Source organism: Myxine glutinosa, chromosome 1 (genome assembly GCF_964187855.1).
Source record: "Myxine glutinosa chromosome 1, kmMyxGlut1.1, whole genome shotgun sequence".
In the NCBI taxonomy this organism is placed as follows: domain Eukaryota; kingdom Metazoa; phylum Chordata; class Myxini; order Myxiniformes; family Myxinidae; genus Myxine; species Myxine glutinosa.
In genome coordinates, this window is record NC_136261.1 from 92498435 (window position 1) to 92513969 (window position 15535).

Consider the following 15535-nt stretch of genomic DNA (forward strand, 5'->3'; position numbering starts at 1 on the left):
AGGTGCGGTGTACAACAAGTACACATACATTCAAAGTACACCGCCCCCATGCCAAATAATTAAATATCCTACAGAGCGGCATTGCCGGGGCGCCTTTGGCGCCCGGCAATACCGCAGTGCAGCTCATTGAGGCTGCATTGGGAGGGAGAGGTGTACACTAATTGATTGATTAATTGTATAATTAAAATCAATAATAGATTATCACAAAATATTTTCATAATCAATTGGCTAATAGCATAACTAAACCACTAGTGCTTCATCCGTAGATGTATCTTTCAGAAATTTAATTAAATAAGTCATTAATAAAAAATTAAATAATTAATTGATTACTCAACAAATAATTAATTGATTAATCAATAAATAATTAATCGATTAAATGATTAATCAATAAATCAAAAATATCCTTGATAGCCACATCACTTGGTCTCTCATGTCCAAATATTAGCTTCCCAGCTCAAAAGGTGCCTGAGATATTGGCCAAATGAGAAAGAAAATAAATAAATGATTAATAATGAAAATAAATAAATAATAATCATAAAAAAATTAAATTATTCATCAATTTGGTCAGAGAACACATAAACTACCACTATTTCATCAGAATCTGTAACTTTAAAAAAAAAAAATTTTTTGGCATTAATCGAATAATTAAATAATTAATCGATTCATTGATTAATTAATAAATCAAAAATATCCTTTGCAGCCAAATCACCTGGTCATTGGCATGTCCAAATGTCAGCTTCCTAACTCAAAAGGTGCCTGAGTTAATGGTCAGAAGAGAAAGGAAATTTGATTAATTAAATAAGTACTTAATTAATCGCTAATAATTAAATAACTCCTCAATTTATTGATTAATCAAAAAATATATATACCGTTTTTGACAAAAGACTTGCTCACTATTGTGCCGAAATTTCAGCTTCCTAGCTCAAAGGATGGCTGAGATATCGCCCGGACAAACAAGAAAGAAAGAAAACAAGAAAGAAAACAAACAAGAAAGAAAGAAACCAGAGTGAAAACTGAGTACTCTCTTTCAGCGTGCGTCACTGCCGAGCCCCCTTCGGTGCCCGGCAATGACGATTTGCAATGCCTGGAGGTGGCATAGGAAAGGAGCGGTGTACAACAAGTACAGATACATTCAAAGTACACCGCCCCATGCCAAATAATTAAATATGCTGCAGCGCGGCATTGCCGGGGCGCCTCCGGCGCCCGGCAACACCGCGGTGCAGCTCATTGAGGCTGCATTGGGAGGGAGAGGTGTACAGTGTACACTAATTGATTGATTAATTGTATAATTAAAATCAATAAAAGATTATCACAAAATATTTTCATAATCAATTGGCTAATCACATAACGAAACCACTAGTGCTTCATCCGAAGATGTATCTTTTAGAAATTTAATAAAGTCATTTATAAAAAATTAAATAATTAATTGATTACTCAATAAATAATGAATCGATTAATCAATAAATAATTAATAGATGAAATGATTAAGCAATACATCAAAAATATCCTTGATAGCCACATCACTTGGTCACTCATGTCCAAATATTAACTTCTGAGCTCAAAAGGTGCCTGAGATATTGGCCAAATGAGAAAGAAGATAAATAAATGATTAATAATGAAAATAAATAAATAATAATCATAAAAAAATTAAAATATTAATCAATTCGGTCAGAGAACAAATAAACCACCACCATTTCATCAGAATCTGTAACTTTAAAAAAAAAAAAATTTTGGTCATTAATCAAATAATTAATTCATTAAATAAATAATAAATTAATAAATAAATAATAATCATTTAAAAAATTAAATTATTAATCAATTCGGTCAGAGAACACATAAACCACCACCATTTCATCAGAATCTGTAAATTAAAAAAAAAAAATTTTAGTCATTAATCGTATAATTAAATAATTAATCGATTCATTGATTGATTAATTAATAAATCAAAAATAGCCTTTGCAGCCAAATCACCTGGTCATTGGCATGTCCAAATATCAGCTTCCTAACTCAAAAGGTGCCTGAGTTAATGGTTAGAAGAGAAATGAAATTTAATTAATTAAATAAGTACTTAATTAATCGCTAATAATTAAATAACTCATCAATTAATTGATTAATCAAAAAACAAAAAATAGGGTTTTTGAAAAAGGCCTTGCTGTGCATACTTGTATCTCATACTGTGCCGAAATTTCAGCTTCCTAGCTCAAAGGATGGCTGAGATATCGCCCGGACAAACAAGAAAGAAAGAAAACGAGAAACAAAACAACCAGAGTGAAAACTGAGTACTCTCTTTCAGCGTGCGTCACTGCCGAGCCCCCTTCAGTGCCCAGCAATGACGATTTGCAATGCCTGGAGATGGCATAGGAAAGGAGCGGTGTACAACAAGTACACATACATTCAAAGTACACCGCCCCCTTGCCAAATAATTAAATATCCTACAGCGCGGCATTGCCGGGGCGCCTCTGGCGCCCGGCAATACCGCAGTGCAGCTCATAGAGGCTGCATTGGGAGGGAAAGGTGTACACTAATTGATTGATTAATTGTATAATTAAAATCAATAAAAGATTATCACAAAATATTTTCTTAATCAATTGGCTAATACCATAACAAAACCACTCGTGCTTCATCCGAAGATGTATCTTTTAGAAATTTAATCAAATAAGTCATTAATAAAAAATTAAATAATTAATTGATTAATCAATAAGTAATTCATCGATTAATCAATAAATAATGAATCGATTAAATGATTAATCAATTAATCAAAAATATCCTTGATAGCCACATCACTTGATCACTGTCATGTCCAAATATTCGCTTCCCAGCTCAAAAGGTGCCTGAGATATTGGCCAAATGAGAAAGAAAATAAATAAATGATTAATAATGAAAATAAATAAATAATAATCATTAAAAAATTAAATTATCAATCAATTCGGTCACAGAACACATAAACCACCACCATTTCATCAGAATCTGTAACTGGGGGGGAAAATTTTTTTTTAGTAACTAATCGAATAATTAAATAATTAATCGATACATTGATTAATTGATTAATCAATAAATCAAAAATATCCTTGATAGCCACATCACCTGGTCACTCATGTCCAAATATTAGCTTCTGAGCTCAAAAGGTGCCTGAGATATTGGCCAAATGAGAAAGAAGATAAATAAATAATTAATAATGAAATTAAATAAATAATAATCATAAATTTTTTTTATTATTAATCAATTCGGTCAGAGAACACATAAACCACCACCATTTCATCAGAATCTGTAACTTAAAAAAAAAAAAAATTGGTCATTAATAAAATAATTAAATAATTAATCGATTAATTGATTAATTAATCAATCAAAAATAGCCTTTGCAGCCAAATCACCTGGTCATTGGCATGTCCAAATATCAGCTTCCTAACTCAAAAGGTGCCTGAGTTAATGGTCAGAAGAGAAAGGAAATTTGATTAATTAAATAAGTACTTAATTAATCGCTAATAATTAAATAACTCCTCAATTTATTGATTAATCAAAAAAAAAATAGCGTTTTTGACAAAGGACTTGCTCACTATTGTGCCGAAATTTCAGCTTCCTAGCTTAAAGGATGGCTGAGATATCGTCCGGACAAACAAACAAGAAAGCAAGAAAGCAAGAAAGAAAACAAGAAAGAAACCAGAGTGAAAACTGAGTACTCTCTTTCAGCGTGCGTCACTGCCGAGCCCCCTTTGGTGCCCGGCAATGACGATTTGCAATGCCTGGAGATGGCATAGGAAAGGAGCGGTGTACAACAAGTACGGATACATTCAAAGTACACCGCCCCCATGCCAAATAATTAAATATCCTACAGCGCGGCATTGCCGGGGCGCCTCAGGCGCCCGGCAATACGGCAGTGCAGCTCATAGAGAGGTGTACGCTAATTGATTGATTAATTGTACAATTAAAATCAATAAAAGATTATCACAAAATATTTTCTTATTGAATTGGCTAATAGCATAACTAAACCATAGTGCTTCATCCGAAGATGTATCTTTTAGAAATTTAATTAAATAAGTCATGAATAAAGAATTAAATAATTAATTGATTAATCAATAAATAATTAATCAATTAATCAATAAATAATTAGTAGATTAATTGATTAATCAATACATCAAAAATATCCTTGATAGCCACATCACTTGGTCACTGTCATGTCCAAATATTAGGTTCCTCACTCAAAAGGTGCCTGAGATATTGGCCAAATGAGAAAGAAAATAAATAAATGATTAATAATGAAAATAAATAAATAATAATCATGGAAAAATTAAATTATTAATCAATTCGGTCATAGAACACATAAACCACCACCATTTCATCAGAATCTGTAACATTAAAAAAAAAAATTTTTATTATCATTAATTGTTTATTAATTAATCAATTAAATCAAAAATAGCCTTTGCAGCCAAATCAGCTGGTCATTGGCATGTCGAAATATCAGCTTCCTAACTCAAAAGGTGCCTGAGTTAATAGTCAGAAGAGAAGGGAAATTTGATTAATTATATAAGTACTTAATTAATCGCTAATAATTAAATAACTCCTCAATTAATTGATTAATCAAAAAACAAAAAGGCGATTTTTGATAAAGGACTTGCTCACTATTGTGCCGAAATTTCAGCTTCCCAGGTCAAAGGATGGCTGAGATATCCCCCGGACAAACAAACAAACAAGAAAAGAAGAAAACAAGAAAACAACCAGAGTGAAAACTGAGTACTCCCTTTCAGCGTGCGTCACTGACGAGCCCCCTTCGGTGCCCGGCAATGACGATTTGCAATGCCTGGAGATGGCACAGGAAAGGTGCGGTGTCCAACAAGAAAACAAGAAAGAAAACAAGCAGAGTGAAAACTGAGTACTCCCTTTCAGCGTGTGTCACTGCCGAGCCCCCTTCGGTGCCCGGCAATGACGTTTTGCAATGCCTGGAGATGGCATAATAGGAAAGGAGCGGTGTGCAATAACTTTTCTGTGATTAACATAAGCATTGTATCCTTGGCTGTATGCTGACTTGTGTAAATTTATGAATTCTTCTTCAAACCCGCAAAATTTCCAGATTGCACTCTTTTAAGAAATATTTTCTTCAACTTTGGAAAGTTCCCGAATAACATTCTCTGTTTCTGTGAAAAGATTTTCAGATCACAAAATGTGCACCGGGACAACGTTTCTGGTTTCTGTAAAATCGAGCTCAATGATTTCTGCAGTCTCCAATTGCAGGATGATGGATTAACACCCAAGTCTGGTACGTGACCTATTTTTTAAATACAACATAGCATGTCAAGAAGTAACCTTTATGTTCTGTGATTTTTTTCTTTTTTCTTTAACCTCTGCCACCAAAGGTGTATGGAGACTGTTTTCATCCCTGTCTGTTTGTCTGTGTTTGTTTCTTGGCAAAAATTCTTTTTACGGCATAGCCCAAAGGGCTAAGCAGTCAAGAACAGTGTTTGTCCGTTTGTATGTACGTCCCCTCAAACGTATACCAATCAGAGCTGAGTATCTGGTCACATGACAGGGTGATATGATTATGTCTGATGTCATTGTGGCAGTATGGCAGCTGACTCTCCACACTCTGCCAATTTGATTTATACATCATTCAAGCGAACATATTGTGAAACCTGTCATATATCACAATGGCCAAGCTCTACCTTTACATTTTTTATTCAGTGTTAAACACAAACAAACCGATTGTTAAAATAATCATCACCTATCGAAAGCATCGGCGTTACGTACCTTCCAACAATACGGTACGTATAGGCCTTAGGCTTTACGCCTCACCTTCGGACTGCTTCGGACAAATTAAGCCCAGGTTTGTTAATACAGTAGTGTCTCGTTTCGGTTGTATCGTTTTTGTAATAATGATAATATAGTAAATATAACCGTGACACTTTAATCCCAATGTCATGAAAGGAAAGTTGATGGATTGAAGCGGTGTATGGTTCATGAATCGGTGATGAGCGGTGTTCGGTACTAATATTAATAACCGAGGAAGTAAGGAATTCGCCTCGGTTTTTTTTGATATTAATAACATTTTTGCAATAATGATAATAATAATAATAATACATTTATTTTATATAGCGCTTTTCAAAAAGCCCAAAGGCGCTTTGACAGAGTACAAAAAACAAGTGCAAAAAGACAAAAATCAATAGGTAAATAATCAAAGCAAAAGGAAGGAGAAGGAGAAGAGATAGTCAGGGGTTAAATGCTGTGGGTTAAATGTTGAATGCAGTGTTGAACAGGTGGGTCTTGAGTGATGTTTTGAATGTGGTGAGTGAGGAGGAGTCTCTGCTGGTGTGAGGTAGTGAGTTCCAGAGGGTGGGAGCAGCGATGGAGAAGGCCCTGTCCCCCCAGGATCTGAATTTGGTCCAGATGGAGGGGGGGGGGGGGGTGTCAGGAGGTTGGTACCAGCAGAGCGGAGGTTGCGGGTGGGAGTGTCTCTGGAGAGGAGGTCAGTCAGGTAGGATGGGGCCAGGTTATGGAGGGCTTTGTAGGTCAAGAGGAGCATTTTGTACTGGATTCTCTTGGGGATGGGGAGCCAGTGAAGCTTGTAAAGGACCGGGGTGATGTGGTCACGGGTCCGGGAATGGGTAAGTAGACGGGCAGCGGAGTTCTGAATGTATTGGAGTTTATTGGTGATTATTGAGTTATGATATTATTATGATATTATTTGAGTGAGTGAGTGATATTATTATGAGTTTATTGAGTTATTATGATAACGTAACGTTAATATTGTAGGAAATATAATCGAAACACTAATCCCTTCGTATAGACTAAACTTACTGGAAGTTTAAAATATAAAATCAACATATTAAAGTTGCGGCAGTTTTGTGTCCGTTACATCATTACGTGTATGATGTCATTACAACAGCTGAGTCCACCGACCAACATTTTAATTTAGTAAATTTACTGGGACACCCACTCACTACAGGAGCTGCAGGAAGGGCCATTCATCTTTGAAGTATATAGATTAGTCGATCTACGGTCAGGTGTCAAGAACATTGGGTTTATGTTCATTTACAAAGTTTCTTGTGGAGAGATCGCAAAGTGGTTTAAGCATTCGAGCAGGCACTCAATTCAAAACCCTTAAGGAATGGCTGGCTTGGCAAGCACTACATAGCTGCTTGGTAAATGAGAACACCTCGAACCCATGTGGGGTATATAGATTACAATAGATCTTCGTTCAGTTCTGCAAGTCAAATTTACCTCACGGATGTCGGGATTCCTCCAAATTTCTTTGTTTAATGTTGTGAACACCATTAGCAACTGTTAAAAAAGCTAATCATATGTGTTTGTGGTTTATAATATTGTTACGGAACCCGACGTCGGCCTATGGTTCCCCTTCGAGGGGGGATTAGTCCCCTTGTTTGTTACTGACCGACGTGGTCCCTGAAGCTGCACCGCGACCTCCGGAAAGGCCGGTGCACAGCCCCGTTCGTGACCGCGGATAAGATGTTAATTTGCCGAGCGGATGGCAGCCGCAGCCCGAACCGTTAACCAAGACTAGACCCGATTCTCAAACGTTGGCCAAATCGTGCCACAGGTATTCAATTGGGAAAAGACAAAGATGTCAAAGGCTTTTCGTATCTCTTGTCAAAGGCTTTTCGTATCTCTCACGCAACAACAACCAAAGGCTTCCGCGCGCGCTTATATCTCACTCTGCAGAACTGCTCGTGGGGCTTCCTCACTCATCTGCCTAAGCAGTCCCTCCCAACTCCCTTTTATGAGGGATCTCCCGATCTCCCGATCAACTCCCGATCAAGCCGCCGGCCTTTTGGAAACGTCCATCGGGTCGCTCTCTGCAGTGCCGATTGGTGGGCACGGGCTCTCTGGCTCCACCCTTGATGACGATGGGTGGGCACGCCCTTCTTCCCCGAGCTGACCATGCCGTAATGGCGGCAAATGCAGTTGGCAGTAGAGGCTTTGGGAATGGGAATGAAAGGGGATCTATCTATTTGAATTCGGTGCAATGGAGTATTGATTAATGGAAGACAAAGCCTTAACCTAATACACAGAATAAGGAAATAAACTACCAACAAGGAGGAAATCTATGATTGGCTAACGTGATTGTATATGACCTAACTAAGGGATGCCCTTTTGACCTTTATACACAAATGGAGGAAGGAGGGTGATATTTTACCATTTACTACACAATAAAAAAACACTTCTCATATCCACAACAATATTTTACTAGCCAGGCTGTGCTGCTGTAAACTTTTGATCTTTAGTCAGGTTCACTATGTCAATAAATTATATTTCATTCAAAATCATGGTAGATTAGCAAACCTATACATTTTTGGAAAGGTTATAGCATAAGGAAACTAAAAATCCATGTTTACATTTGGAGAGATACCTGTATGGCGGCCATTTTGGATTTTCAAAATGGCCACTGTAAAATACATATTTTGTTCTATTTCTGCCTCTAATTACCCTAAAAACTTTTTAAAATATACTAAACCTATATTTTCAGGGACAAGGAATCCAATGAAAGTATCAAATTAGTGCTATGGGGAATGGTAACACACGAATCAAAGGTTTTGAATTGCAAAATACTGTCTTTATATTCGCGATAAGTTGCATAATCAAATACATGTTATCATTTTGTACAAGCAGTTAATAACATCAAAATGTGTCACAATAATTCATATCACCAAACATACACAGGCAGTCAGCAAAATCATATATGCACATGCAGTCAGTATAACTTCACATCTACACAGGCAGTCAATGACAAAATATACACAGGCAGTCAATGGCATCAAACATACACGATTACAGAATATGCCATTTATAGTTCGTCATCACTGTCCTGTGTGTCGTATCCGACAATATAGTCCACATCGTTTTCACAGTCCGTTCCACACAAGCAAAGGTCGGTCAAATTGATTGGCAAATCGAATTGGTCGAATGGTCGATCGAATCGAATTCGATGAATCGAATCGAATCGATCGAATTGGTCGAATGGTCGAATGGTCGATCGAAGCGATTGGTCGAATGGTCGAATGGTCGAATTGGTCGAATGGAATTGGTCGAATTGGTCGAATCGAATTGGTCGGAATTGGCAAATGTAAACATTGATTTTCAGATTTTCCATGTAATAACATTTCCAAAAATGTATAGGTTTGCTAATCTACCATGATTTTGAACGAAAAAACATTGTGAACCTGACTATTGTTTTTGATAAGTATTGTTATCACTCTGGTTTGTATGTTTGTCTGTCCGCTCACTTATACTTGCCTACAGGTCACAATTTTAAACCGATCTTCACGAAATGGTTGAGTGGGTGGTCTGACAGAATTATATTTATTTTTGAGGTCAAATGGTCAACCACTTTTTTCTTATTTCTAAAATCCTCTTTTCATCCAATTGACTTGAAAATTTGAATTGGATTTCAATATCGGCGAACTGAATTCAACCTCCAACTATTTTTGACATCATCATCGGCCAAAAGGTCAATATCGGCTAAACAACAACCTTTTCAAATTTCTAAAACCTTCAATTTTAATCCGATTAACTTGAAATTTGAATAGGACTTTCATGTCAGATTGCTGAATTCAACCACCGTCTATTTTTGAAACCAACATAGGCCAAAAGGTCAACACAGGCCAAAGGTCAACAACCGTTTTGAATTTTTAAAATCCTCAATTTTCATCCGATTTGCTTGAAATTTGAACACGATTTTCATGGCTGATTTCAAACACCCACTATTTTTGAAGTCTAAAGGATGCACTGCTGAGTACCATTCTACTCCATTTCCATTTAATTTGTTTTTATTTTTTTGTATACTGAGTCAAGCCTCATGTAAGAGCTAACATTACATGTGCAAACATGCATGGACCCATAAAACATACAATAAATAAAGGGAACAGGAGACAAGAGGGGGAGGGCGAGTTAAGCATACAAGCACAACAACAGTGGAGAACAGGGACATCTGTGGAATGGAAAGGGCCGGTGAGTGGGTGGGGAGGGGGGGAGGGGAGAAGAGGGAAGGGGTACATGGTATGAAGCAAATGAACACTACGTGGAATTTCAGGAAAGAAGTTGGAGATTGAAAGAGGTGGATTTGGGGTGTTTTAATGGGGGTAGAAAAGATCACGGTTTTGAATGGGGGAAGATAAGAGATGGTGTTGGACAGCTGTTTTAAAGACTTGGAGGGAGGAGTGGGATTGAAGAGTGTGGCATTTGTTCCAGAGGCAGAAAAAGATGAATGAAAGAGTGAAGGTGAGCAGAGAGTCTTGATTTTGGTAGTTTTATGAGAAGAGCATTGCTGGCAGATCTTGTGCATCCTAAATAATTATTTGAGGAACATAGCACAGACAGTGCATGGGGAGCTCGGCCAGAGAGGAGCCTATAGAAGACAAAGATAAACAACCTGCCTGCGGTGAGAGAGTGAAATGCCATCAGAATCAGCTTCATCACGGGAGATACCAATGATTCCAAAAGCTTTGGTTTCTACAGCGTGAAGTTGAGTTGGGTGTGAGGCAGGAGCACCAGCCCAGAGGGGAGAGCAGTACTCCATCAAGCTGTGGATGAAAGCTTTGTATGTGGTGAGAAGCTCAGTTGTAGATGGGACCAAGAAAGACAGGAAAGAAAGAAAGGATTTCGGATTAACCAAGAAAGGACTTCACACGACGGAGGATGCCCAGTCGGTGACTGCCTTTGGAGGCCAGTTTGGAAATGTGGTTTTCCCAGGAAAGATTCCCAGATATTGAGACCCAAAAGTTTGAGTGACAGAACTTCTTTGAGAGCATTTTTGAGGAAGTAGATGGGAAGGATTTCCAGATGGTCTTTTCAGAGAGACATTGTGAGAGTGTGAGATTTGTCACGATTGAAAGACATGTTCCACTTGTTTGACCAGTCTGTGATTTTGTCCAGGTCTGCAGAGAGTGAAGAGGCTGCTGCCTACCGATCTCAGGGTTGAGATATGGAGCAGCAGAGAGTGGAGTCATCAGCAAAGAGTTAGAGAGGATTATCCAGAGAGTCGGATAGATCAATAATGCCGACCAGAAAAAGCACAGGGCACAGCATACTGCCTCGAGGAACTCCAGCCTGGACAGGAAGCATTTTTGAGGTGAGAGATTTCCAATCGAGAAGGGAGATGAGAGAATTCCATTCAGGGCCACACGTTGAATATGACCGGAGAGGAAGCCTTGCATGGAGATTTCAATCCAGCAAGCCGTGCATGGAGACTTCAATGGATACCTTAAGAGGAGAGTTTGGTGAGCATGGCGGGGTGCCCGACTGCATTGAAGGCACGACATATGTCGAGGGAGACTGCTCTGATTTCCTGTTTAGCACTGAGGACCTCCATCCATTTTTGTGACAGCAGAAACAGCATGTCCAGATTAGAGTGGCCTGGTCTGAATCCAAAATGATGATCAGAGATGAAGCCATTGGAGAAGAGAAATGATTTAATATCAGAAGAAATCAGGGAATTCCATGACCTTGCTGAAGATTGGGAGTAGGTTGATTGGTCTGTAGTTTCAGGGATCTGTTTTTGCACCTTTTTGTGTAAAGTGATAATGTTGTCTGATTTCCAAGCAGATGGCAGATGACCTTGAGCAAAAGAGAGGACGAACAGAATAGAGAGAGGGTGTGATAGTGTGGCAGAGCAGGATTTTGGGACCCGTCGGCTGATGCCGTTTGATTGAGTTGCGGAATCGGAGTAGAGGTTTGACAGAAACTTCTCCACCTCGTGGAAGAGGAGGACACATAGTCCAGGAGCAGCTGGGTACGACTGGTTAAGGTGGGTACAGAGAGTGATGGGTTTTTGACACAATAATTTGAGGGAAACGCAAACTTAAGGCATTCAGCTTTTTCACTTGCGGAGTCAGGTGTGTGGCCGTTTGAGGTAAGGGAGGGCAAGGAAGGGGAACAAACACCCAAAAAGAAATACACTACCGGTCAAAAGTTTTAGAACACCTCAATTTTTCCAGTTTTTATTGAAATTTACGCAGTTTAATGTCTCAATGTACTTTGAAATTAAGCATAGAACAAATAAACAACAACACAACAACAACATGCATTTTAAGGCCATGTTACCTGCTAGAGCGGGGGTTAGCCTAAATAAAATAAACAAATAAAATAAATAAAATAAACAAATAAACATAGAACAAATAAACAATTGGAGATAAAAAATAAATCATAGAATCATTTTGTTTAACAAAATTTAATTTAAATTTTTGACTCAGCAAAGTAGCCACCTTTTGCAGATATAACCCCCGAACACACTCGTGGCATTCTTTCTACAATGAAAATCAAATATTTGTCTGGAAGTTCTTCCCAACACTGTTGCAGAAGTTCCCACAAATGTGTTGCACTTGTAGGTTGCTTTGCTTTCACCCTGCTGTCCAGTTCATCCCAAACCAGCTCGATGGGGTTTAAGTCTGGAGACTGTGCTGGCCATTCCATGATTTGAAGCCCACTGTCTTGTTATTTTCCTCGAAGGTCGTTTTGACATAGCCTGGAGGTGTGTTTAGGGTCATTATCTTGCTGTAGGATGAACCCCTGATCAACTAGGCGTATACCAGAGGGTATTGCATGCCACTGCAAAATGCTGTGGTACCCCTTTTGGTTCAGGGTGCCAGTCACTCTGTGAAAGTCGCTGACTGGATCCAGCAATAGAGCCCTAGACCATCACGCTTCCTCCATGTTTGACAGTTGGTGTCACCCACTGAAGAACCATCCTTTCGCCTACCCGACGGCGTACAAAAACCATGCTTGATGAACCAAATATTTCAAATTTTGATTCATCCGTCCATAAGACCTTCTTCCAGTCCTCCAGTTTGCCCTCCAGTTTAGCAATACTTGGACATGTTAAATAGGGTGGTGTATGACGGTGATATAGAAGACTGCTTCAGTCACGCTTAAAATCCATTATTTTTATTTTTAACAATCTTTAACTTCATGATTATATTTTAATTGAAGTACACATTCCATGGCATAACATGTTCTATGAACTCTCAAGATGGTTCTCAATCTCATTTCCCTGCAAAAGACTGATGCTGATTTGTACACAGGTGATGTCTGTCCTGTAAATATGGAAGGCATACAACACAACAACGATTCATCTGTGACAGAAGATTCAAAATGTGCTTCTGCAAAGGAAGGTTCAGATTATATTCACAAGACAAATGGAAGTTCTTCCTGTTTTGCAACTGGTGAGTGGAAATGCAAAAAATTAACATACAATCTTTTGTCTTGAGATAATATATAATTTTCGGAAACATGTTAAATATCTTGCATTTTGATTTGGTCCAAAAAAAAAAGTGTTCTTTGTTTCTGCAGAACAATCAAGAAGTAATATGGGACAAATAAGGTCCAATCGCAGCTTGACAGCGAGGAAGAAGCCTTTTTTGAAGAAACAATCACGTAATCAAGACTCACTTCCTATAAAATACAAGTACATGTCTGGGCCTCGCAACACCAAGATTAATATTGAATTAAACAAACACAAAAAGATTGTCAAAAGGCGAATATCTTATAAATGTAATGTGTGCAGATTGGATTTTGCTTCAACGAGTAACATCAAAATACACATGAGGATCCACACTGGAAAACAACCCCACAAGTGCTCTGTCTGTGATAAAGGTTTCTCTCAAAAAAGCAGTTTGAAATTACATAAGAGGATCCATACAGGAGAGCGTCCTCACAAATGCTCGATATGTGATAAAGGTTTCTTGACAAAAAGCAATTTCAAATTACATATGAGGATCCATACAAGAGAGCAACCTTACAAATGCTCGATATGTTATAAAGGTTTCACTCAAAAAGGCAGTTTGACATTACATATGAGGCTCCATACAGGAGAGCGTCCTTACAAATGTTCGATATGTGATAAATGTTTCTCTCGAAAAGGCAGTTTGAAATCACATATGAGGATCCATACAGGAGAGCGTCCTTACAAATGCTCGATATGTAATAAAGGTTTCTCTCAAAAAGGCAGTTTGAAATGCCATATGAGGATCCATACAGGAGAGCGTCCTTACAAATGCTTGATATGTGATAACGTCTTCTCTGAAAACGGCAGTTTGAAATCACATATGAGGATCCATACAGGAGAGCGTCCTTACAAATGCTCGATATGTGATAACGTCTTCTCTGAAAACGGCAGTTTGAAATCACATATGAGGATCCATACAGGAGAGCGTCCTTACAAATGTTTCATATGTGATAAAAGTTTCTCTCATAACACCAGTTTCAAATCACATATGAGGATCCATACAGGAGAGCGTCCTTACAAATGTTTCATATGTGATAAAGGTTTCTCTCGTAACACCAGTTTCAAATCGCACATGAGGATCCATACAGGAGGGCGCCCTTACAAATGCTCGCTATGTGGTCACGGTTTCTCTGAAAAAGGCAATTTGAAATCACATATGAGGTTCCATACAGGAGAGCGACCTCATAAATGCCCAATATGTGAGAAAGGCTTCTCTCGAAAAGACAGCTTGAAATTACATATGATGATGCATACAGAAAAGATCCTCAAAAATGCTCGATTATGTGATAAAAGTTTCTCTCAAAAAGGCAGTTTGTAAACGTATATGAAGATAGAGGAGAGCTGAATTCTGAAATCCCAGAATATGAAAAATGTGGTTAAGAGAATTTCGAAATTGAAGAAACCTGAAATTGTACCAATGATAGTTGGAGCAACAGGGAATTTGGATGATCAAGAAAACCCTAACTGAGCTCTTAAAAAGCAATGCAGGGAATATCACGACGAACAATCTATAAGTGGTGGCTGTCAGACGTTGCTTCCACCTCCTAAAACCTGACGATGGAGATGACAACCAACGAGAGCATCTGTACAAATGTTCTATTTGTGACAAGGATTTTATTTCTAAATGGAGCTTCAACTTCCATAGTTCAACCCATGCTGGAGTGCTCACATAAAAAGTGCTATTTTCAAAAGAGAAAAAGGGAAAAGTTTTGCTAATAAAGGTTTGTTAAATTCACATGGCATTACCCATACTGGGTTGTACGTGCCCCCCTTGTAAACGATCCTCAGCAGTAGGCATGGTATTCAATGAACCAGTAAGGAGAAAGCTATCGTGAAAGTTTACAGCGCTTTGGGCATATACCTTGTAAGCACAACTTCTCAGCATACCATCTGTAACCCCTGACAACCAGCCAGCACTTGGAACTCCTTCATGAAAACCATACCACTGGCTGTCACCAGAATGTCCACTACAATGATTGCAAATTGGTGCCAAAAGACAAGAATCTGAAAATGCTAACCCCATCTGTGTCTTCAAACTAAGTTTAAAGAAAATGACAGCTTTAAAAAAAAAAGTAAAATTTATTCATTTGCTTCTCCGTATTCTCATAATAGAGGATTGTTGAAAAATCGATGCCGAAAATTCAAATGGTAACAGAACTTAATCTCTCAATCTGATCTTGGATCACATCGTGCTTCTTTCAGGGTCTTCCTTAGGTTGCCAGTTTGTAATTCTTGTCTTTGTCCTTGCCACATATCCAGCTATGTTCCATTTTAATTTTTTGATTGTGACCAGTGTTTATGAATTTTGTT

The 15535-nt window shown here is 38.2% G+C and overlaps 1 protein-coding gene across 1 annotated transcript in view; it reads left to right on the forward strand.

Annotated features, from left to right (window-relative positions):
* Positions 1–14693, forward strand: part of LOC144890858 (uncharacterized) — a 253517-nt gene extending 238824 nt beyond the window's left edge. The window contains exons 3-5 of the mRNA XM_078772765.1: positions 13594–14031; positions 14266–14364; positions 14650–14693. Coding sequence (XP_078628891.1) covers positions 13594–14031; positions 14266–14364; positions 14650–14693 — 581 coding nt within the window. The remainder of the gene's footprint in view (positions 1–13593; positions 14032–14265; positions 14365–14649) is intronic.
* Positions 14694–15535: the final 842 nt, after the last annotated feature.